Here is a 22,653-nt window from a genome sequence, read left to right on the forward strand (position 1 = left end):
AACGGTGAATGTCAATGTCACGTGAGCCGGTGAAATGCTGATGGAGAGCTGGAACTCCTCCTTCGACAAACAACCTCCATGGTCTAGTAGTATGTACATCCACCTGAGATCTACGAGCACAGATCATCGGCATATATTGCCGCGGAGGCGGTTCTATGTGGGAAGACTGTTCTCAGTGCCTTGCGTTATTGCCTATTCAGGCACGGAGAAGATCGGGCCGACTTAGTTCAACCACACTTGGACCTCCATACAATAACCAAAACCCCCTGGGAAATAGAGATGATGACAACGATGTTAAAAGCATATAGGATATGGAAGATAGACTCCCTTCCGCTCGTCTCGCGGCTCCGAATACCTGTAATTTCAATCATGCTACCAGAGTCACCGACGGATACACGAATGCTTGCACGCAGATTATCAGGGCCATTCGGCACCGGCCATACTCTAATAACAACAACGAGCAACCCAGCAGGAGTTGACGGAATCACTGCGGTTCAGAAGTTCTGAAATTGATTGTTCTCTTGGCTGCTGCTGCCTTACGCATGCTTAGAGTTTACAAGTCCCTTCCAAGCGTCCAACCTTTGCCCTGCTGGATTTAATATGGCATTGAACTTGAGGTTCTTGTGGGATAAAGCGCAAATCTTCGCTACCAACCTGCTTAGCTTCACCTACGCCCTGGCAGGCCCGCAAACAGGGCCATCTGCAGAATCTTCCGCAGCTTCTTCTGTCGCTTAAGCCTCTAATTCAAGGCGGACCTATATGCTAGCTTCCAGCACTTCAGACGTCCATTTGCGAACATTTGTACAGGGTAATATAGAGCGGAGCAGAGTTTCCGTACCTGCATCGGTAGATTTTGTATGCAACATCTAGACTTATCTGTACGTATATATAGTATGTACCTCTTCCTTCAACGGACGCCTGCATGCCGCAGCATCCTCCAAACCATGAAGTTCACTGCCGTTCGTTCTGGGCCTTTGCCGCTGCAGTAGCGGCTGTACCAACAACTTTCTCAGATCTCCATAAGCGAGCTGCCTTTGCAAAAGCTGATGGGACAAAGTTCAACATTGATGGTGTCACCAAGTGTGAGCGACTGATTCAAATCTTGCTTGCCTATCACTGACACAGATACCTGGCACGAACAGATAATGGATCCCATTCTTGACTAATAACAGTGACGTTGATGTGATCCTATCCCGCCTTCAGAGCGCAGGGCACAAGATCCTACGCATCTGGGGCTTCAACGACGTCAAATCCGTCCCTGGCTCCGGCACGGTGTACTTCCAGGCCTTCTCCGGTTCATCCGCGACTATCAATAGAGGCTCCAACGGACTCCAACGGCTCGATGCAGTAGTCAAGTCAGCCGAAAGTTACCTTATAAGCAATTTCGTTAACAACTGGACGGACTTCGGGGGTATGGCGGCGTACTTCTCCGCCTGCGGGGTACCCTAGCAACAATGAGCAATGGTAAACGGCTACCAGGTGCCAGACGCTGTATCAGAACTACATCAAACCCGTCATTGCTCGCTACCGCACCTCTACGGCCGTATTTGCTTGGAGTTGGCAAATGAGCCGCGCTGCAAACGCTGTAAGACTTCAGCCCTTACGGACTGGATCCGCAAAACCTCCAATTACATCCGCTCGCTCCACTCGGACCACATGATCACAGTGGGGGATAGGGATTCAGACTCGCAGGCGATGGAAGCTATCCCTACCAGTTTGGCGGCTGCAAACTTCGCGTTGCCCAACATTTCCTTCGGCACATTCCATTTATGCCCAGACTCCTGGGGCGTCTCCGACTCGTTTGGCGACGGCTGGGTGGCTGCTCATGCGAAGATTTGCCAACAGCTCAGCAAGCCATGCCTGTTTGAGGAGTACGGCGTAACCAAGGCTGCGGACCATTGCCCTGTCGAAAGTGGCTGGCAACAGACCAGCCTTGGGTTGAAGGATGTGGGTATGGCGGGTGATCTATTTTGGCAGTTGAGGGACACCATTCGGAGCACTGGGCAGCAGACTCATAACGACGGGCATATGATCTACTATGGAAGTTCTGACTGGAAATGTTTAGTGGACGAGCATATAAAAAGGATAGGGTAATCTTCCTTCGCGTACGTGGAGACCTCGGGGAGGCTTGAAGGTTCTGATCTACAGTCGCACATTGCATCTCCGGTATCAATTATGTCATATCACACGGCGACACAAGGTACCCTCAAGCCGCCGTCTTAGCAATTTATCTCGTGCTTGGTTCAATCGTTGCAACAATACGATGTCGTTATAGGCTTTCAGAGGCTCGTGTAGTATAACCAAGAGCAATACAGCAGCCTTAGACGTGTGCAGTTAGGAGTCGCCTAGTGCTACTCTAGGGTACTAAACAAAAGATACTCTGTAGACCTAGTTCTGTAAACTGCGTACCCTAGTCGCAGCAAGAGTTGAGATAGAAATTAACGATCGTCATCTGACACCCTACCCACGACATGGACTTACCTGCTTCTACAACTGGCCCAGATCCACCATCTCTATCCTCGGAATGGACCATGTCAACACTTGTGACTTATTCCGTCATCGGCCTGCGCATCTCCCCGAGATTTAGCAAAGGGGCGTATCATGCGGTTGACGACAAGTTTTGTCCTACCCCAGGAGACCATTCCATTTTCGGGGCACCTAGGTGACAACTTATAAGAATGATGGGGCGACGCTTAGCCCGTAAGTGGTAGAATAAGTGTTACTCCGACGGACGGACACGAACTTCATAGACTTAATATATTTACCCACAGAGCAATTTGCGCCCTCTCTTATAAAGCTGTAAGAGATAGAGTGCAGCATCTTAAAAGAGAAGGTTTTGTCCTGCCTCTGAAATGTTTGCACGGAGGATGAGCATTTTAGAGAATGGGACGCAGGGCCGACGCTTTTTCAATCATTCAGATAGCAGCTTGAGCATTATAGGGCAAAATATTCTGGTCATATCAAATAATACAAGCTCCGCATCCGAGACATGGAGCGTTCAGGTCCATGCATGGTAGCATTGCTAGCATTCAAGAATCCACCAGATTATTATCTACATGATTCACGGAGTGAGAGAATTTCCATACTGAGAAGATATTAGGAACGCTTCACCCACGGGCCTACCCCATGCAAGGGAGTGTTCTGCGCAAAACCCCAAAGCCTAAAGAGAATTCGAAGACCAATCGACGTAATCCACCACTCTGCAACCATCACCCCATTTCCACGTCTCCCGACACTGGATCGGGATCATAACCCAGTGCGTTCATATAGTTCATCAGAAGCCCATCACTCTTCAGAAACCCTACATCCGCCCTCGGCTTTCCTGACTGCATCCCACCGTCCTCCTCCTTTGTCTTGAGCTCCTTATCGTAAGCCAAAGCCATCCCATAAACGCAGCCATGATATTTCTCACGAAGCCCGCGTTCACACTGACCGCACAACCGAAGACCGCAGCCGTCGATCCAAGCTTCATCGGACGCCAGGGAGGGTTGGGCGGTCACGCACTTGAACGATGCAGGGGTGGTACAGAGAGAACACCATAACTGGAGTGATTCTTCCGTCCCTTCCGAATCGTTCTTAGCTCGACACAAGCCGATTGCCAATGTCTCGAAATCAGGAGCGCTGCCGCCAAAGGGTCTGATATCATGGTTGTTAGGACAAAACATGATTTGGAGCCGGTTTGCTGTGCAAGATGAACACATGACCGTCGGATCTTTCGTCTCTCGATGACCGCCGTGCAGTTCCGTGTAGCCCAGACCATTGAACCATTGGAGGGCATGACACTTGATTTCACAATCACCAATCAAACCGTAAAGGCCCAGCTTGCAGAAATTGCATTCTGTTGTATCGTGGACGTTAAACAGAATAGGGTGAGCATACGAGGTGCGCATTTCGACCACAACACCTCTGTTGCCCTCGGCGTCTTCCATAACGATTGGCGGAGTTGGTGAGGGGGACCTCTGCATCTCTGGCTCGTCCAGGTCGCTGTCGATGTTGAAAATGTCTGCGTCAGGCGATGACATGTGCGGAAGACCTCCGTTTGTTCGGCCAACGGACCTGGATGGTCCTGCTTGAATCTTCGGGTCGGCTTTTCCCTTCCCCTTCTTTAGGGGGTAAGCTTGAGTGGGCGGATCGTAGAAAACACACCCGATTCCCGCTTTCTTGCACTGTTTGCATGGACCTTTGGCGTCTTTCGATTTCACGGAACATCTCTTCTTCGTGGCTCGGCAGTTCGTGCAATTGACGTGTTGGCGACCAGGCCCGTATGCTATGGAGTCCAAGTCAATTTCCCGTGCACTGTAGTCGTCTGGGATACCTCCAAAGCAATTGGCCAATCCTTGTGCTGCACATTGCGAACAGATCTCTTGCGGCCCGATATTAGCCATCTCAAATGAACATACGTTCTCTTCATCCGCCTCGCAATTGTCTGCACAGTTATTGCATTTGATTTTGATTCTGGGCGTGATAATAAGCTCGCAATCCTGTTCAAAGTCCCGGCACATGGTGCAAGGCCAGCTACCCCCGGAAACCATGGAACAATCGTTTCCCTCAAAACGGCAGGACCTGCAACCGCGAGCGAAGGGATGACCAGTAATATCGTCCAAGAGCCCCGCGGGATCCAGGATTGGTGTTTGGTTCGTTGGCGGGGGCGGTCTCAACAGAGCACGCTCTCTGGCGCTCTCTTCGGCGCGCCTCCTTCTCTCGCGCTCTTCTTCCGAATCAACATCGGACCAGCCGTCTGGCCAATTCTCCTCGTTGTCCACGATATTTTGTACGTTTCCAAATGGAATCCTCTTAAACGCAAGTCGCACGATAAGCTTTCGCGGTACAGCTTCCTCGGCCTTTGCTTGCTTTCCCTTCTTCCTGCGTCCGCGGGCCTTTGATCTTTGTTCCCTTTCTTTCTTTGCCTCCACTTCTGGATCATAGTCTCCGCTTCTGTCCTTATCAACCCATGACCCGCCGTGGCCTAAATTCTCTCTGTCGATGTTGGTTCGCAAGTCATACGCCGCCTGACGTTTGAACCGTTCGAAACGCTCATATGCCGAGCTTTCGGCTTCAGAGTCTGTCAATAGATGTCCATAGCTGTTTGGTTGTCCAGAGGCTTCACCGAACTCATACTCGTATTCTTGATTGAGGGTCAAGGTCGACATGCCGTCCTGGATGCCTGGAGTGATCGGTTCGTTCAACAGCTGGGAATCGTGCTGGCGACCTGGAGGGGAATTGAGAAAAGCTTCCAAATCTTCATCCACATCGCCATTTGCCTGAGGTCCCAAGTTTGGCAAGCTCTCTGCCCCGACTAGCTGAGCAGGCACAGTGCCATCGGCAGAATCATCGTCATCCTGGACGCTACCAAACATCGAGAATCTCGCCCTCTTGCTATTTGGGCTGTCTTCTGGCGGTGTGTCATCTTCGGATCGAGGGGTTTTACTCGACCTCGTGGGCAGTTCCATCTGAATTTTTGCGGACTTCACAGTTCGACCTGCGAGAGCAGATTCCAGGCCTTGGTGTTGAGAACGCAGTTCACCTGTTTCATGCGCATGGAACCCGGAGTTGAATGTTGGACCCGCGACCAGAGGGTTATGGCTATTCTCACTTTGCACGTTGTCCCCTTGATGCCCGGCTGGGAGTGATGCATGTGCTGATAGAGACTGATTCGTGGCTATATTTTGTCCTTGAACCTGGTCATCCCGCTTGTCGTGCAAGCCACTAGGAGCCTGGCTTTTATTATTCTCGTCATCGTCCGGCTTGGGTGCGTCATCTTCGTCGTCAGAGTCTGGGTAGCCTCCTCCAAGATCGATTACCCAAGGATTTTTCCTTGCCACCTTCAAACTGCTTTCCATGCTGAACGGGGTCCCTGTCCGGGGACAATGGTGGAGGAAGCGGAGGAAGCGAAAGCCGGATCGCTCAATGGCGGCGGGTCAGAACCGAGAATGGTGATACTAGAATGGTGGTCAGCACCGTAGCAATAATGCAGCGGGTTTGATGATCGGGACGCTCGTTTTCGGGGTGGAAGAAAGAGAGGAAGATTTGGTAGTGGTCAAGTGCAATAGATATGACCTTAGTGGTGGAGAGATAGGACGAAGCGAACCGTTGAAGGGATGGGTTTAAGCTTGAGAGTTGTATGACTTACTGTAGGTCTAATCGAAATCATGCATCGAGCGAGCTGGTGATGGTGGTGCGCTTTGGGGTGGCGAGGAGGGTAAAGCGCTGATATGTGCTAGAACGTTTGGTAGTATGTTCAGCGATGCGGGCCGAACCACCAAGTACCAATAACGCACAATAGCCTCCTTTACTGTTCCAGAGTAAGGTGAGAGAGCGCTGGTGATAGGGGCTTAAGAGTGAAGCTGTAAGAAAGAAAAAGAGAGAGAAGATGAATGAAGGTAAGGGTTTTATAGGTCGTCATGTGAGGCAGAGCCTGAGCCACAGCAGCGGTGTAACTGGGTGGATTGAAGGTCTCCTTCCGCAATGATCGGATGTTTCTCCGCAAAGACAAACAGATAGGCCATGCCCTTCCAAAACTTGCGACCTGATAAAGTCATGTAGTGCGAACATTTTCGGACACACTAGCAGTCCGTTTTTGTGTGAATGTACTCCTCGATCATTTTCTACGCGCCCACAACCCCCAGAGAAACCGTGAAATATGTCTTTTACGTAGTTTTCTTGAGATTCTGGGGATAAGCCATGAACACCTACAATCCAGCAGCGCTTTGTAAGGTGATCAGCCGTCGTGGTATTAGGTTTTCATGTGTCTTTAAAGGACAGTGGATTAGGGCGACGTCGCTGGTCGATCTCGGTCGGCGAAACAGAATGGACATTGAGAGTAACGTCTTTGCTACACAAAATGAGTCGACCCTCGGTATGAAGCGAAATATCTCCCCCCGTCAATCGAAGCCCGATCGTTCATTGCGGCTATCGAAACCCTGGCATGCCCCTCTGGCGGGGGCTAGACTGCTGCTGATTATTCGTAGGACTGCCGCAGACTCTACAACATCCGCATGGTTGTGCAACTAACACCAGTGTTGCTCCTGTCTAGTCGGTTGAGGCAAAGAAAGGTAGTCATTTCAAGTCTGGCGTTTACTGTTGCTGTCGCCAGTTGCAGCTGGCTCCATTCGTAGTAGCTTGCGCACCATCTTGGAAGGCAAAGCCTGAGCGTCTTGGAAGGCAAAACCTGAGTAGCAGACTGCTGCCATCCGAGATGACCATGCAAGGTTTCTCTACTTGCTGAACGATCCTCGTTCCCCCGACGACGTTCCTGTGGTACAAGTATGTGCAAATCTTGCTTAGTCATTGCATTTTCTTGGCATTTGGAACCTGTACCTTAACCAAGCACCACGGAAACAAGAATAATGTCTGAACACGAGACACGTCCCATCAGCTCGTTGTCGCCGGGTTGACCCAAAGGGCTCCATGGCAGCTCATTGCACTCAAAGATGGGCAGCACAGCCACGACCACAGGGCTCAGGCTGTACTTGATTCGACATGGCGAGACGGTCGACAATGTCGGTTCAGTATAGTATGAGCGTTCCTCCTGGGCCACAGTCTGGAAGCTAACCTTCGCAGTGCAGGTCGCAGAGATTCCGAGCTCACCAGCCATGGATATCAGCAAGCAAAGCGCCTAGGCGCTTACTTCCACTCGCAAGGCATCGTCTTTACCCACCTTTTCTCCTCACAGCTCCAGCGCGCAGCAAAAACGGCTGCGCAAATACGAGACGCGCAGGTCACTCGGGCGACCACTATAGATGGCGAGAGCACCGCCCCGGACGTTGTGCACCTTCCCGTACTGGTGGAGCAGGATTTCGGCTCCTTGGAAGGGAAGAAGTGGAACGAACCTCGAACTGACGCCAAATCTACTGGCAAGGAGCATTCCCGACAACAACACAAGGAAATTCCAGGACTTGTCAATGTCGAGTCTAGAGATTCTATGGCACAACGTGCTGACACTTTCCTGGACCAGCACCTGTTGCCGTTGCTTGACGAAAGGCCTGGAAGTCATGTCGTTGCCGTCGTTTCCCACGGTATCTTTCTGTCAGTGCTCTGGAGTCAACTCCTTTCTCGCCTCCCGCGGAACAATGTCACGTTGTCTTCCGATGTAATGGCAAGCATTCGGGGATATTCTCTGGAACGTCTAGGAGGGTGGTCGAACACTGGATACCTGGAATTGCACGTGAAAACGATCGCGATGTACACAGCAGCCTCCGCACCAAACCAGAGCTTAACGGCAGACCCTGATACTGTCCACAGCTATGCCAAGGCTCAGAGTGGGCTCCACAATTCTGCACCTGATTCGAGAAACGTCGCTGCTAAACCATTTGTCGACTTCGGACGCTCAAAATCAAGGCTTCTTCACAGCTGGTTGGTGACGATTGAGGCCGTCAATGCCAGAGATCACCTCAAGGGTCTCAAACGTACGCGAGGTGGCATAGGCAGTGCTTCTCATGATGCCTCACAGCAAAGTATCGATCGGTTCTTCAAGAAACGCAAGGTAGAATAGTAGTCATGTCAAGATGCAACATACCTGCATAGAAAACCCTCCTTGGTAAGCCGCGCATTCCGTTTCGTCTTCACCAACCTGCATGATGATACGACAATCATTCACAGATCTGTTCTGAAACTACAATGTGGTCAACCAATAGTCCAACTGCTGTCTGAAGCACGCCTTTCGCATCCTCATTCTACAAGCACTTTTTTCAGATTCATGCTAACATGCATTGTAGGTCGTGACGCATTTGTTTCACGCCTCCTACCTGGACATTCTGCTCATGCAGTTCTAATATTAGGCAAGCAGCACATGGCGTACCATGCCTCTGGCCGGGAGTTCACCCCGCGCCGTTTGTGTTGACTTCGAAGAACCATGGTAACGGTACGCCAGGCACACGAAGAATGTCCCATTGGTGCACATGGTAATCGAGCTTGCAGGTTCTCTGCCGGATTATCCCAGATGTTGGTCGCTCTGTACGCGCAATCTAAAGCTCGACGCCGCTGAGCTGAATCATGTGCAACGGAACTTCGCCTGGTTCACCGGATTCAGCTGTTAGAAGAGGGCTATGCGACTCTCACTCGCAGAGCTCTTCTGAAAGCCACCAATGACGAACCCGGTCGCAGCAGTTTAGTATATACCAAGTATTCCGTCCTGGGCTTTCCGTGCGACACTCCGTCACTGCGGTTCTTTGCTTGATCTCTACGGGCGGTGAACAGGCTACAGGAGATAGCCACAGTCTACTTTCGGAACTGCTATCATACTCTTTTGTCACTCGTATGCCTGGGTTAATGCTTGAGACTGTACTCTTGTTCCCTCAAGACCTTGTCTCTGCACCGAAGGACGCATAGGATCTTATTCTTCCACGCTCTCCGATCGAAGCACACCCTTGCAATTGGGCACTGCATTGCTAGGAGTTCCTTGCCCCACCCTGTACATGAAACAACGCATTATTGGTGAACCACGGGAGCTGGGCCTCAGTGAGACTGTACAGCCTCGGCTCGGTCCGTGCGCCATCGCTTGGGCGGTGAATAGGCGCCGAACGCCTTGCTTGGCTTCTATTTTTTGCAAATGACACAGTTAAACACAGTCTCTATTTCAGTGTTACAAAGAGCACCGATCAGGCTCAAGAAGACGCCGCGACATGAATATGGGGTAGCCCGAAGACATCACGGCGATGAGGCACCGTGGCATATCAAGAACATCTGCTGCAGCCTGTTGTGATCTCTACGGTTTCGCGACTCGCACAAGTCCGTTCTTTGCGGTTTCGTACTGGGGAATGCACGAGGTTCCTAAGGCGTTTTCTGCGCCGCCAACTCCTCCCTAAAAGAGCGCAGTTTCGCCCGAATGCATCTCCTTTGACCCAGGCCTCGAAGGGTAAACAGATGGGAACGCCTCAGGGATACAACTGCAATCTGCAGCTCCAAAGTCTGGTTCAGATATGTTGCGTACAGTGGCTAACGCCATCATCTTTCTCCTGTCGCGGAACACAAATAACGCTCCCGCCTATTCAGCTTTTCTTGAACACTGACTGCGGCGTCGGACTGCATCGAGAGGAAAATCGTGAGCGTTTAAGCACCGTACTTACCACAGTACAGCGAGCTGGACAAGGATGATGAGGCAAATCATCTCAGCCCCCAAATACGTCGGCGGACATGGGCGTTTGCCCGCTCTTACGTTGGCTGTGCAACTATCATTGCACCTCGGTGTATGTAAACGTGTCGACACCGGTCAAGGGGGTATGTCGTTCCTCACATCTCACCATTCTCCAGATTGCCGAATAGGTATCATTATGCTCTGGTCCACCCCCTAAGAGATCACTTTATCTACTCTTGTTGTCATGTCTTACTACCTCCATGCATGAGATAGAAAGATGAGCAGATCACAGCGCTCCTCTTTCAACTCCTCTTCTGAGGACCTCGGTGCTGCCCAATTTATAACCAACTTGTTACCACACCAGCTTCAACACCTGCAGTTCTCCGTACCCGAAAAGGATGAACCAGAGCAGTTTCTCGAACGTCCGAGACAGGTCCCGGTACCGAAGCGCTTCACAATCGACCCATTGGATCTCGCAAGGTTAAAGGAGGGTGCAAACCAGCACACCAGGAAAGCAAGCTTGATCAGTTGGCTTAGCCGGAATGGAAGTGATGATGGGTCAGGGTCCAGGATCAGCGTCGACTGGCTGAAAGAAGTAGAAAGAGCAGCAGCAGAGAAAGTGAACGGGTTAGATTGGAAATTTCATGCAACTGGAGCGGCCCTCTTCATCCTGAATCTTGTTGTTGCATGGGATGCCACGACGCTACCGATTGCGCTGCCAGTAGGTCGCCCACTTAAAGACATGTACGTACTCTTCATACTGATCTGGATGACGCAGACGATAGCGACGACCTTGAAAGGAGGGGTGCTTGAGACTTTTTGGGTGGGCGTCTCCTTTCTTGTTGCAGTGACATGCTCTCTTCCGCTCTTCGCAGCGCTCAGTCATGTCTTCGGCCGCAAGCCCATCCTCCTTGCGACACTGACGGTCTTTGCCCTTGGATCGCTGATCGCAGCCGTCACTGGCAGCTTCACTGGTTTATTACTGGGTCGTACTCTTCAAGGCATTGGCGCCGGCAGTATTTATCCTCTGTCCAACCTTATCGTGTCGGACCTGATCACGCATGCTGACCGAAAGAAATGGAGCGGAATCCTTGGTGTTGCGTAGGTGTCGAGGACCCCTCCGTGAATCCGCTTTGCTCACAATGGTCTGCAGATGGGTTATCGGCGCAGTTTCTGGACCCGTAATTGGGGGATTTCTCGCTCAGAGTGAGCAATGGCGCTGGATCTTCTGGTTGAATTTGCCTTGTAGCATTGTGGTCTTTATCCTCCTTGCTTTCTGTGCACGCTTGAGACCTGCGGCTGCTGGAGCCCTCCTACCTAAACTGCGCAATGTCGACTGGTTTGGATTCGTCCTTTTATCAGGGTCCCTGATAGTGGCATTACTGGGCTTGACTTGGGTAGGTGGAGCTTTACTCTAACGAAAAACGCACCCAAGCTGACCTCATCTGTTCGCAGGCTGGTCCGCTGCATCCTTGGGCAAGCGTCCGCACCATCCTACCGATCCAGTTCGGCGTCTTCGGCATCTTGATCTTCCTTGTTTGGAGTTGGTACTCCCCCTGCAAATCGCTTGTCTGTCTCGAAGGTTCCTGGGAGCCCACCAAGCTCGCCACATACTTCGGGGCGATGATCCAGGGAATCATTGTCTCCGCCGCATTATACTTTTTGGTGAGCCAATCCTTCAATACCACATGCGTGCGAAAGGCTTGTGTTCACGCAGTTACAGCCTCTATACTTTGACGTCGCGAAACGTTCCTATACTTTTGTGGAAATCGGTATTGCACTCTTCGCTTGGAGTGTTTCTCTCGCCATCCTTGCCGCCATCTCCTTCTTTGCCGCCTCAGGCACATCGCTACGGCGGGGTCTTATCAGGTTTGGATGGTTCCTCGTCGTGCTGGGAACGGCGCTCATGACTGTATTGAAGAGGGAGTCCGGCACCATCATGTGGATCTGCATTGCAGTTTTCTCGGCTTTTGGGATGGGGATCTTGTATCCTACGATTTCGGCCATTGCGTTATCGACCAGTAGGTGTGAGGATGACGAGACAGCAGTGGTGAACTTTGCTTTCTTCCAGACACTGGGCCAAACGCTTGGAGTCGCTATCGGAGCATCGATCTTCCAGAACGAGCTTTACAAACAGCTCCTGAAGAAAACCCTGCCTGAGAGAATAGCGTATCGCTATGTTAAGAACGCTTTCCCATTGGTCACCATAGTTCGGGACCTGACGACAGAGGATGAGCTCAAGACACAAGTCGCAGATGCGTATATCGCCGCTATTAGGGTGATTTGGGTAGTTTCGGCAGTTTTAGCTGGGGCCGCTATGTTGGCGGGTTTCTTTGTACGAAGACCTCATCCGAGGAAGTCAAAGGAGGGGGAGGCTGCAGCTAAAGAGCTTGGGTGATGCAGCTGTGGTTTGCTGCTCGCGGGAGTGCCTATACGAATTATCGTGGAATAACACCGCCATATTCTATTCGTCATATCTGGATTGGAGCGTCTCTCACGTTCTGTTTCAACAGACGACACAGTGTTGAATATCGGCATCACTCATGGTCAGAGATCGTTAAATTACAACATGGCTCTTCTGGCTCCTGAGGATACAGCAAATCGCAACCTTAGCCCTCGAAGGGGGTCTCAAAAGGGGCCTCAGCTTGAGGCGTGATCCTCGCCAAATGTCTCCTCGCACCATCATCCCAGTCGAGCAGCGCGGAATGGGCCGTGACGCGGTTATCCCATACGACGACCGTTCCCGGCGCCCACTTGACACGAGCCTGGAAGTCTTGGCCTTTGGCAATGTGGTCATAGAGGAAGTTGAGCAGAAAGTCGCTCTCCTCCTTCTTGAAGCCGAGAATGCGACGAGAGAATTGAGGATTGACGAAAAGCGCCTTTTCGCCTGTTGCTGGGTGTGTCCTGACCAGTGGATGGACGGATGTCACTGGGTCGCGGCGCACCACGCCCCCGCGGGTCTTGCTATTGTCCGCCTGCTCAACGGCTAACGCAACGGTCAGTGAGGGGTTGGAAGCGTGGGAACGTTATGCCAACTCACCGGAATGGACCACCTTGAGTCCGTGGAGTCGCTTCCGGAACTCAGGAGAGAGCCTCCTATACGCCTCGGCCTGGTTGACAAACAAAGTGTCACCTCCAGCGGCAGGGCCATCCAAAAGATAGAGGAAGGTAGTCCCCGGCGGCTGCTTCTCATATGTGACGTCCGAGTGCCATGTCACCGAGTTGGTACGCTCTTCGAAGAAGTCGCGAGCAGTTGTGTCGTCAGCACCCCTGTGCACCAGATGGATCTCGGGGTATCCCTTTGGTGCACCAGATGTTGGGTGAATATGATGCCGGCCGAAGTATCCACCAAAGTCGAGGGCCTCCTGGATTGGCAGGTCGGCCAAGTCCTGATCACGGAAAGCTGTAAAAGATTAGAACAGGGCTGAATACTCATCGAGCAGCTGCACTTACCGACGACCTTTTTCTGCGCTACGAACAAGGCAAGCTCGTCTTTGCCCTTATCCGTCAGCTTGCTCAGCTGTACACCTCGGACTTCGGCGCCAATATTCGCAGTCAGGTCGGACACTTCGGCACCATTGAGCAGGTTTGGAAAGGTGGGATCGGCATCCTTCCCGTGCTCATAATGCTCGAAGGGCTGAAGAGGAGGATACCTGACACAAAGGTTAGCGATCATGAGTTGCCAGTTCGCGTTCACTCGACGACATACTTTTCCTTCTCGTTGTCCCAGACGGGCAGATAGTTAGGATATTTGGCGGGCGGCTGCTTGGTACCCTCACCCTTCAACTCCGCGTCGGCGTTGAATGCTTTCGGACCTCCGATGAACGCCTCCTACTTTGTCAGCTGAAAAGCAAGAAGCGAGATCGAGTCTGCCAACCTTGTATTCGCCAGTTCCAGACTTTGTGTAGGCGACAGAGGGTACTGGCTGTGGCGTTTCTACGAGAGCTGGGGCCATGGTGGGGATATTGTGGTAGGTATGCTTTTGCTTTTGGAGGTGATGCTCCGGAGCGAGGATTACAGTCTCTTATATACAGCACACCACATACTGAACCCAGTTGCCGGTATTCCCATCTGTAGCTCTTGCGTAACCCCTCCTCAAATCCTCGTGACACGCGCTGTCAGTCATGTCCAACGGAACCAGGCAGCCGAGCCCCTCACCAAGCATACATAGTACGCCATTCAGGGTAGACTACCTTGTAGGCAAGGAGCAACCAAAGCTGGAGGCAAAGATTCGCCACCGTGAGCCTTGGAGTCGACTCGAAGAATGGCATCAAAACTGCATGGATGGTATCATGGACTGACAGGTCCAGCCACCAGATATGCCTCGGGTCGAGATCCGTGCCGCACTGCTCCGTTCTTTTATCATTCAGAATCCACTTGTTGTGGATTGACACTTCTTATCGCCGCTCCAACTGCCATCATGGGAAGCTCGAGTGTATACTAACTATGTAAACAAGCGTAGTCGTCACGACCCTGGCCAATCACGCCATTCCCCCATCCACCTCAACCTCAACGAATCACTTTTGGGCAGGAGAGCATCAACACACGCTTCTCACCTGTTCTGGATGCATCATCGCTGCTGTTGTTTGCGTGCTGGGCCTGATAATGTTCCTCTTCGAAGCCGAGCACGCTGCGACGTCACGTAGCCCTTGGCTCTCTGCCACAGAGTGCTCCACCGTACTGGATTCTGCACTCCTGGACCCATCCCGCGGAACCGTCGCCTATCTCAGCTACGCGATGTAGACATATCTTTTTCAAATGGCGAAGAGGGCCAGGCTGTCGGGTGGGAGAAAGCCATTGCGACCAGGGACCAACAGACGTCAGGATCCTATATAAAGTACGCTCAAGAGTACTTGGGAGCAGCGGTATCAGGGTCCCGGATATTGTCTCCCATCCATTTGTCACCGACCGATATGGCCGAAAAGTCTACCGTGGCAGCACCACATATAGGCGCTGTACCTGATGTGTCTGAATCAGACACCAATTCCACTCGGAGTGGCACACGCATCCCCGCGTTACGGTTTCTGGGTCGACAAAGGGAGGGCCTGACTTTCGACACGTCCGGTTTGGAGACACACTACAAGCCCATAGACAGCTATGAGGGTATCCATCGCTATGATCCGAAGTTCGAGTGGGAGCCCGAGGAAGAGAGGCGGGTAGTGAGAAAGGTAAGGGTGTCCGCGGCAACCATCCCATCACCCAACCAAAGAACCAACCGAGCTGACAAGGCAACTCTAGATCGACAAACGCATTTGCTCGTGGGTTTGTCTGATGTTCTTTGCACTCCAGCTGGACCGAGGCAACATCTCGCAAGCCCTCAGTGACAACCTGCTCAAAGACCTGCACATGAACACGAATGACTACAACTACGGCCAAACCATCTTCTTTGTGTCTTTTCTGGCTGCTGAACTCCCCTCGCAACTCGTCAGCAAGAAGTTGGGCCCCGATAATTGGATCCCCATCCAAATGTAGACATTCGACTGCGTCCATGGGGTTTTTTCTTCACTGACACCATTGGCAGGGTCTCTTGGAGCCTTGTTGCCAGTATGCAGGCTTTCCTGTCCGGCCGCAAGTCGTTCTACGCCTGCCGTGCTCTCTTGGGACTCATCGAAGGAGGCTTCATTGTACGTTGGCTCGACATGTTACTCGGCGACGACCTCTGACGTGCTATTCAGCCAGATAACATTCTCTACCTCAGCTACTTCTATACCGGCTGGGAGCTTCCAGCCCGACTGAGCTGGTTCTGGGTGTCGTATCAGTCTACTCAGATTATTTCTGCCTTCCTCGCCTATGGCATCCTCCGCCTGCGCGGCTTTCATGGCATGGAGGGATGGGTAAGCCATTTCTCCTGCTTCAGCTGCATAACTCGACGCTAACCTCATTGCCAGCGATGGCTCTTCGCCCTGGAAGGAATGCTGACTGGCCTCATCGGCATCGTTTCGTGGTTCTACCTCCCGCCGTCACCAACACAGACCGCCAGCCGCTTCCGCGGGAAGGACGGCTGGTTCAACGAGCATGAGGAGAAGATCAGTATGCACTCCCGATTTGCTCTAGTCAATGAAATCCCATCCTGACATCTTTGCAGTGGTGAATCGCATTCTCCGCGACGACCCCTCAAAAGGGGGCATGCACAACCGACAGGCCCTTTCCTTCCGCATGCTCTGGGACTGCCTCGCAGATTATCACATGTGGTTCATCTACTTGATTGGGCTCACATGGCTCATCCCCACACAGCCCATGAACGCCTACCTCACGCTCCAACTGCGCTCCCTCGGCTTCGACACCTTTGAGACTAATCTGCTCACCGTACGTCATGTCCTTTTTCTAACGTCATGTGCCTTTCCCTATAGCTACCTACGACACTAACACACGGCCCAGATCCCCGCCTACGTCCTCTTCATCCTGCAGCTCCTCTTCTGGACCTGGCTCTCGGAGCGCCTCAACGAGCGCTTCCTCATCGCCCTCCTCTCCCAAGTCTGGACCCTCCCCCTCGTCATCGCCCTCGAGGTCCTGCCCAAAGCCGTCTCCCCCTGGTCACGCTGGGTCATCTCGACCCTCATGGTCGGGCACCCCTACGTCCACGCCATCCTCGTGGCCATCACCTCGCGCAACGCCGGCTCGGTGCGCACCCGCACCGTCGCCTCGGCCATGTACAACATGTGCGTGCAGGCGAGCAACATCATCGCGGTCAACATCTACAGGGACGACGACAAGCCGCTGTACCGGCGCGGGAACAAGGTGCTCATCGCCATTTGCGCCTTCAATTTTGTGATTTTCATCGGGGCGAAGTTGTTCTACGTGCAGGTAAATCGGAGGAGGGAGAAGGTGTGGGGGAGGATGAGTGCGCAGGAGAAGGATCACTATTTGGCCACTACCAAGGATAAGGGGAATAAGCGGTTGGATTTTAGGTTTGCGCATTAGGTGGGTGGTGTCCTTTTGTTGACTTTGTAGAAGAAATTCTGGGAAAGGGGAGGTGCAAGGTTTTTGTGGTGTCTGGTCGATCTGAGTGGTAAAAATAGGCACCTGTGAGTGATTGCCCATCGAGATACCTTCAAGAAGGTGGGCTCTCCTAGATGTAGTGCGCTGTCTTCTTACTGCATTCTCGGGGGCTAGAGTCAGTGAAGAAACATCTCATAATTCCAGGCGCCGTCACGAGCAATACCATCACACTCAGAAATCCAAATCCAAGTCAATCAAGATCATAACATGCATTTGTCCGTTCGAAAAAATATATCCTTTGCACATGACAGCATCTACAGCACTTACTCCCCCACTCCCCCCGCCCATCCAATCCCATATCTCCAGAAACCCACGCACACCAGGGCTCCAACCACACCTATCCAAACGAGCAACCGCCAACCTAAACAACAAAAAAAAAAAAAAAAAAAACAAATCACCCAAAAGAACAACACTCTTTCGGCTGGACTAGCCCACCAAAGGCAGCAGGTTAGCTAGCCAGCAAAAAAATCATAATATACAAGAGAATTATGTAATGGAGCTCCCGTCTTTTGCTCCTCCTTCAGTAAAAAGACAAAAGGGCGCGGGGATGATAAGTACGCTTCCAAGAGGGAAGGGGGAATAGCCAAGAAAAGACACAAGCTGGAGGGGGATAAACAGGAGTACGAAAAAAGCAGCTGCGCAAACGCCCAAAGCAACAAGCAGGAAGAAACTGTGTGTACCTGGCCAGGAAACAACTCCATGTAATCAACAATAATGATGTAAGATATGGCGACGCATACGCCGTCCGTACACACGTCAAGAGATCGGGACCAAACCGTTTAACTTGCCTCAGGGGAAAAAAGGCTTGAGAGGAGACCAGACAAACTGCAAGCCGGAGAAGAAAACGCCGACGCTGGTCAAACCGAACCGTCGAAAATGCAAGAACCATGCAGAAAGGAAAGGATAAGGGGCACACATCGAAGAAGGTCGGCGTGTCCGTACGTGGGTACTCAGCTACCCTTTAACCGCTTGTTGACGCCTCCCCGTGGGCTCTGTTTCACCTTTGCCGCCCCGTTGACCTCGGGACCGCCTGGCTCGTCTCCCTCAACCTTTACTGTACTTCGTCTTCGTTTATTATTCGACGCGTTGGGCGATGTGTTGACGCTTGCTGATGCGGAGCTACCTTGTTGGCTGTGCTGGGCTTGCATGGCATGGGATGCCGGAGAGGGTAGCTGTGATTGCTGCATGAGGTGAGGCGATCCGTTCAAGGCCGCAGTCGGGAGGAGGGAGCTGGCGAGGGCGGGCGACATGAACTGGTGATTCATAGGACCTTGCCCCATGGCGGAAGGGTTTCTTCCTGCTGCAGCCATGGCCTGGGGCTGCTGCATTCCCTGTTGGAACAACTGTTGGTTCTGCTGGAGAGCTGTGCCCTGACCAAGGTTCCCCGCCATGCGCTGTTGGGCCATATTGGCATTCGATGCTGTCCTCTCCAGGTAATCGACTAACGCCTGCCCTGGGGGGAGGCTTCCGACTTCTTTGTAGTGATCCATCAACGGAGCCATCATGTTCATTGTCTCGTACATCTACTCCTGGTCAGTCGGTGGTTCAGTCGGTGGTTTGTACACGCGCATCTCGACCTACCTCCAGATGATGCTGCAAGGCCGGGGGTATGCCGAAACCTGTCGTATCGGGGACGGGCAGATCGCAAAGTTTCAGGATGGGCTCTTGCTGGGCCAAGCGCTGTTGCTGTTGCTGTTGCTGCTGTTGCCGCTGCTTGGCAGTTGATTTGTTCATTCGAGGTGATTGCTGGTTGAGTTGGTTGGGAGATGGAGGGGCAAAAAGGTTCTTCAATGCAGCGTGCTGAAGGTAAGTATCATGTCTTTCCATCTCGAATTGCAGCCATTCCATTTTGGGCGTTCCCGTCCAGAATGCGGTCAGCTTACCCCGGCATACAACCTGGGACCGTTAATATCTAGGCAGCGTGCGTTTTGAGAACTGTAGACTTACCTCTGCAGGGCATGGCTTCTGATACGTGTAGATGAGCCTCGCCCTCTCACATACAACCTTGACATCGGACCCTGCTTGGCTCTCCTTTGCGCCATCGATGGTGATCTGGAGGCTCTCTACGTCGGTGTTGAACAAGATGAAGAAATATCTGTGCAGAGCCGGGGTTATGATTTCCCACTGCTTGTACCTGCCTCCACCATCCGCAGTCCAGAAGCTCTGTATAAAGGAACCCGTCTCGGAGAAGTGCCTGGAGACCACGGCACTCCAGTGGCTGTCGTCATTCACGGATCGCGCAGTCTACTGGAAGTCAGCATTTCCTCGTCCGGAAAACAAACCGAGGGACTCACGCTAAAGGAACCAATTTCATTGAGGAAGCTCATGAGCCTTGTTGTCGCGATCCCAGGTGCCATCATTTTCTGCTGTCCTTGGTTGTACAGCCGTGCATGCGCCGCCGCCTGCGCTTGGAGTTGTCCGTGGATTCCTGATTGTTGTGCATGTACCAACGCCGCGTTTCGTTGCTGCAATTGCGCACTTTGTGTCTGGGGACGAGGCTGTTGGGAGGGGTTGGGACCCTGAGGGGGCCCTGGGGGTTGTTGTACAGGAGGAGGCGCCTGTTGTGGCTGCTGCTGTGGTGTAGACTGAAGTGCTGGTGACGCTTGTCCTTGATGACTGCCGACGGCAGATGGTGGCCGCAGTGGACCTTGCTGTAGTTGAGTGGTTGCGGGCGGTCCTTGTCCTCCAGACTGACTATGGTTACTCTGCTGCGAGGGCGCATGCTGCATGGCGACCATGTGCTGTTGCTGTTGCTGTTGCTGCTGCTGCTGTTGCTGCTGTTGCTGTTGCTGGGGCTGGGGCTGCGGCTGCCCTTGAGGCTGCCCTTGAGGCTGTTGCGGCGGCTGGGGTTGTGGTTGCGGTTGCGATTGCTGTGGTTGCTGCTGTTGCTGCTGCTGCTGTTGTTGCTGCTGCTGTTGTTGCTGCTGCTGCTGCTGTTGTTGCTGTTGCTGTTGTTGCTGCTGTTGTTGGAGGTGCTGTTGCTGCTGAATCTGTTGTTGCTGATGAGCTGCTTGAGCTTGAGCGTGGGCCTGGGCTTGTTGTGCTTGTGCAAGGGGATGTGGCTGGGCGGCCATAACCTGGGGGTTATTCATGGCCTGCTGCTGCATTTGGTGCTGCATCTGCTGGCGTAGATGCGGGGTCAACTGGACCTGAGGAACTTGGCCCATGGCGCCGGCTTGCATTTGAGCAAACTGCTGAGGGTTCATTGGGCCCGCCATATTTGGAGGAAAGGCCATGCCCATTGCATTCGGATGTTGCTGCTGGTGCTGTTGCTGCTGTTGGTGATGTTGCATTACCATCTGCTGTTGCTGCTGTCTGAGGACGGCTTGCTGTCGTGCTAGCTGTACCATGGCCGGATTCACTGTCAAGTCGGTCAACAAAAACGATGTGGAAGAGGCAGGAAATGGAGTACGTACTGTTCATTTGCGCTTGCTGGTTTGGAAACATGTGCATTTGGCCGGGCTGCAAATGGGACATTGCATGGGCATTGGGAGCGACGCCGGGTTGCATTCCTCCCATCATAGGACCCGGCTGGCTAACGGGCCCAGCGGGCCCTGAGACGCCCGGGTGCATCTGCATCTGAGCCATGGTGGGTTGGCCTGGGCCTCCTGGTGCCAGTGGATGACCATGCTGCATGCTCTGGGGATGCATATTAGGGAAACTTGCAGCCATCATCTTTGCTTGGAGAAAGCGGATGAACGAAGAGTCGGCGGGGCGCGGTCCTCTCCGGTTGAAGGATGAGCACCAGACACACGAGAGAGCGAGTGTCGAGCGGACAATTGGGGAATCGAGAGCCTGGTTCCTGGTCGCGGGATAGGTGGAAAGGCAACGAAGGCCCTAGATGGGCTATCCAACGGCCGAAACCCGATGAGGGCGTCCAGCCAGCCAAAAGCAATGTGGACACAGGACCACAACGGGCGTGGCCGTTGCAGAAGGGAGTGTTGTCGGGAGATGGGGGGTGGGAAGCCCACCGGCGGGTGCCGGGGCTGGGTTGCGACACGGAACCTGGAGTGTCGCGATGGTTTGAACTGGGCGCACACGCCTTTTAGCAGCACGGGGGAGCGACAGGCGCTATAGCGACGAGGACGGGCGCCGGGAGGAGACAGGTCGACATGCGCATCTGTCTGGCCAGAGGGCAGCAGTTACTGCAACACGGGTAGCGGCTGGATGGGGGACGTGGAGCTTCGTGTTCTCTCGGCGCGATTGTCAGCGTGGCCGGGCGAAGAGATGGCGGGGGGTGTGAGGAAGCGCACGAGGGATTGGAGGGCAAGGAGCGTGGAGAGCGGCTCGCTCGAGGGTGCGCTCTGAAGGAGGGGAAGTGATGGGATGGGGCTACGCGGGCGCAGCGGGTGAGGGACGTGTTCCCGGGACGGGCGATGGTGATGGCGCCGGGAGTGGTGGTGGTGTTGGTGTCGATGTGGTGGTGAGGATGGGCGCTGGGTGCATGGGCGGCTGGCCTGCTGGGGGAGCAGAGGGAAGCGCGGCGGGCTGCCTTCCTACTACTGGCGGTGATCTGCTGACCGGGGGGCTGGGGCCGCAAAGGGGCTAATGAGTAATCATTTGCAGGGCAGCGCACTAGGTGAAAGAAAACAGCTGCATGAAGCAAGAGCCTTCTGAGGGCCCGCAATTGTATTGTGTAGTTAGCCTATAATTGGGTACAAAAGTAATTTATGTTGTAATCAGGTACGTTTGATACACAGCAAAGACCTGCAACTAATGGCGGCGTTACTGAATCGGGTAACCCTACTAAAAATCACAACATACCACGTTCTCTTTCCAGTGCTCCTCCCAACACATAGTACAAGTATGTAGTACGTAGTATTCTCCCGCACCACCACCTACTAAGTGTATCTTTTCCATATTGTCGTTGTGCTGGACGGCGGGCGGAGCCTTGGAAGCTTCTACCAGACAAGCAGGCGCGCGCAATCTTGGCGTGCCAAGCCTGCCAAGGGCCCCACGTGCTGCTAGCTCAAAATCCACCTTGCAGCTTCGACTTTTCTTTTCTTCTCTCCTCCCCGTCAACCTTCCTTCCACCTCCTTCCATCCCCTCTCACGACACTGGGTCCCTCCATCCTGGGAGCAAAGCATGCCCCTCGCAGCGCCGTAAGTGAGTCTCCGCCCATTTCCCCTTCTCCAACCTTCACTGGAATGATGCCATCACTCTTATTCTTCTTTTCCCAACCGATTCGACCTTGAAGAAATCTAGCCTGTCCGGGCGCCTGTCGCAGGGCGCCTGTTACTTGCCAGTATCTTCGTCTGACCTCCTTGCCAACATGACTCTTTCTGTCGTTGCACCAAGCACACACAAAAGCTGACCATTGCCTCAGATTTGGCCGCCTCGAGCACCCCTCCCGTAGCAACCCGTCTCATAATCGAGCCATATAGGGGCAGAGAGCATGTGGAACTGGTGCGGAGAAGGCTACCTTTACCCTGCGCGCTTGCAGCATGACTCTGATCTACCCTTCTGCTGTCTTGATGATGCAGAAAAGTACCTCCGTGTCAGAACTAATGTGCCAGGTCGCATTCACCTTGAATAGCATGTTTCGGTCAGTACATCTTCATTTTCCTTCATTTCCCATGTC

The 22,653-nt window shown here is 53.0% G+C and overlaps 7 protein-coding genes across 7 annotated transcripts; 4 read left to right on the forward strand and 3 right to left on the reverse strand.

Annotated features, from left to right (window-relative positions):
• Positions 1 to 1,461: 1,461 nt before the first annotated feature.
• EI97DRAFT_461577 (glycoside hydrolase) lies at positions 1,462 to 2,094 on the forward strand (the record flags this gene model as incomplete). The annotated part of the gene is made up of 1 exon (XM_033801211.1): positions 1,462 to 2,094. One exon carries the CDS (start codon positions 1,462 to 1,464, stop codon positions 2,092 to 2,094), a length of 633 nt encoding a protein of 210 aa, XP_033650333.1.
• A 1,169-nt stretch (positions 2,095 to 3,263) lies between these two features.
• Positions 3,264 to 5,012, reverse strand: EI97DRAFT_347120 (uncharacterized protein; the record flags this gene model as incomplete). Its single annotated transcript, XM_033794795.1, has 1 exon — positions 3,264 to 5,012. A coding segment is annotated over one exon (1,749 nt), but the record flags the coding sequence as incomplete, so codon positions are not given.
• A 2,418-nt stretch (positions 5,013 to 7,430) lies between these two features.
• On the forward strand, positions 7,431 to 8,491 carry EI97DRAFT_452739 (phosphoglycerate mutase-like protein; the record flags this gene model as incomplete). Its single annotated transcript, XM_033800421.1, has 2 exons — positions 7,431 to 7,513; positions 7,561 to 8,491. The coding sequence occupies 2 exons, from the start codon at positions 7,431 to 7,433 to the stop codon at positions 8,489 to 8,491; spliced, it is 1,014 nt and encodes a 337-aa protein (XP_033650335.1).
• A 1,730-nt stretch (positions 8,492 to 10,221) lies between these two features.
• Positions 10,222 to 12,604, forward strand: EI97DRAFT_196211 (MFS general substrate transporter). Its single transcript, XM_033793641.1, has 5 exons — positions 10,222 to 10,793; positions 10,851 to 11,173; positions 11,226 to 11,469; positions 11,528 to 11,737; positions 11,796 to 12,604. The coding sequence occupies exons 1-5, from the start codon at positions 10,350 to 10,352 to the stop codon at positions 12,468 to 12,470; spliced, it is 1,896 nt and encodes a 631-aa protein (XP_033650336.1). The 5' UTR covers positions 10,222 to 10,349; the 3' UTR covers positions 12,471 to 12,604.
• A 77-nt stretch (positions 12,605 to 12,681) lies between these two features.
• On the reverse strand, positions 12,682 to 14,033 carry EI97DRAFT_425505 (alpha-ketoglutarate-dependent taurine dioxygenase; the record flags this gene model as incomplete). Its single annotated transcript, XM_033797159.1, has 5 exons — positions 13,950 to 14,033; positions 13,782 to 13,903; positions 13,526 to 13,725; positions 13,113 to 13,475; positions 12,682 to 13,058 (listed from the first exon to the last, which is right to left on the reverse strand). The coding sequence occupies exons 1-5, from the start codon at positions 14,025 to 14,027 to the stop codon at positions 12,682 to 12,684; spliced, it is 1,140 nt and encodes a 379-aa protein (XP_033650337.1). The 5' UTR covers positions 14,028 to 14,033.
• A 581-nt stretch (positions 14,034 to 14,614) lies between these two features.
• On the forward strand, positions 14,615 to 17,067 carry EI97DRAFT_196287 (MFS general substrate transporter). Its single transcript, XM_033793642.1, has 7 exons — positions 14,615 to 15,240; positions 15,311 to 15,540; positions 15,594 to 15,696; positions 15,748 to 15,906; positions 15,961 to 16,102; positions 16,158 to 16,378; positions 16,451 to 17,067. The coding sequence occupies exons 1-7, from the start codon at positions 14,986 to 14,988 to the stop codon at positions 16,991 to 16,993; spliced, it is 1,653 nt and encodes a 550-aa protein (XP_033650338.1). The 5' UTR covers positions 14,615 to 14,985; the 3' UTR covers positions 16,994 to 17,067.
• An 829-nt stretch (positions 17,068 to 17,896) lies between these two features.
• On the reverse strand, positions 17,897 to 20,931 carry EI97DRAFT_196402 (uncharacterized protein). Its single transcript, XM_033793643.1, has 5 exons — positions 20,488 to 20,931; positions 19,366 to 20,432; positions 19,019 to 19,315; positions 18,653 to 18,967; positions 17,897 to 18,594 (listed from the first exon to the last, which is right to left on the reverse strand). Exons 1-5 carry the CDS (start codon positions 20,744 to 20,746, stop codon positions 18,022 to 18,024), a joined length of 2,511 nt encoding a protein of 836 aa, XP_033650339.1. The 5' UTR covers positions 20,747 to 20,931; the 3' UTR covers positions 17,897 to 18,021.
• Positions 20,932 to 22,653: the final 1,722 nt, after the last annotated feature.

This window comes from Westerdykella ornata, assembly GCF_010094085.1.
Source record: "Westerdykella ornata strain CBS 379.55 unplaced genomic scaffold EI97scaffold_33, whole genome shotgun sequence".
Classification (NCBI taxonomy): domain Eukaryota; kingdom Fungi; phylum Ascomycota; class Dothideomycetes; order Pleosporales; family Sporormiaceae; genus Westerdykella; species Westerdykella ornata.

Bases quoted from the DNA above. Each gene is read 5' to 3' on its own strand.
- EI97DRAFT_196211 (XM_033793641.1), top strand. From the start codon at position 10,350: ATGAGCAGATCACAGCGCTCCTCTTTCAACTCCTCTTCTGAGGACCTC. The intron at 10,794-10,850 runs GTAGGTCGCCCA...TGGATGACGCAG, and splicing joins CGCTACCGATTGCGCTGCCA to ACGATAGCGACGACCTTGAA. The intron at 11,174-11,225 runs GTAGGTGTCGAG...AATGGTCTGCAG, and splicing joins AGCGGAATCCTTGGTGTTGC to ATGGGTTATCGGCGCAGTTT.
- EI97DRAFT_196287 (XM_033793642.1), top strand. From the start codon at position 14,986: ATGGCCGAAAAGTCTACCGTGGCAGCACCACATATAGGCGCTGTACCT. The intron at 15,241-15,310 runs GTAAGGGTGTCC...AGGCAACTCTAG, and splicing joins AGAGGCGGGTAGTGAGAAAG to ATCGACAAACGCATTTGCTC. The intron at 16,103-16,157 runs GTATGCACTCCC...ACATCTTTGCAG, and splicing joins CGAGCATGAGGAGAAGATCA to TGGTGAATCGCATTCTCCGC.
- EI97DRAFT_196402 (XM_033793643.1), bottom strand. From the start codon at position 20,746: ATGATGGCTGCAAGTTTCCCTAATATGCATCCCCAGAGCATGCAGCAT. The intron at 19,316-19,365 runs GTGAGTCCCTCG...GACTTCCAGTAG, and splicing joins ATGAAATTGGTTCCTTTAGC to ACTGCGCGATCCGTGAATGA. The intron at 18,595-18,652 runs GTAGGTCGAGAT...GACCAGGAGTAG, and splicing joins CCTTGCAGCATCATCTGGAG to ATGTACGAGACAATGAACAT.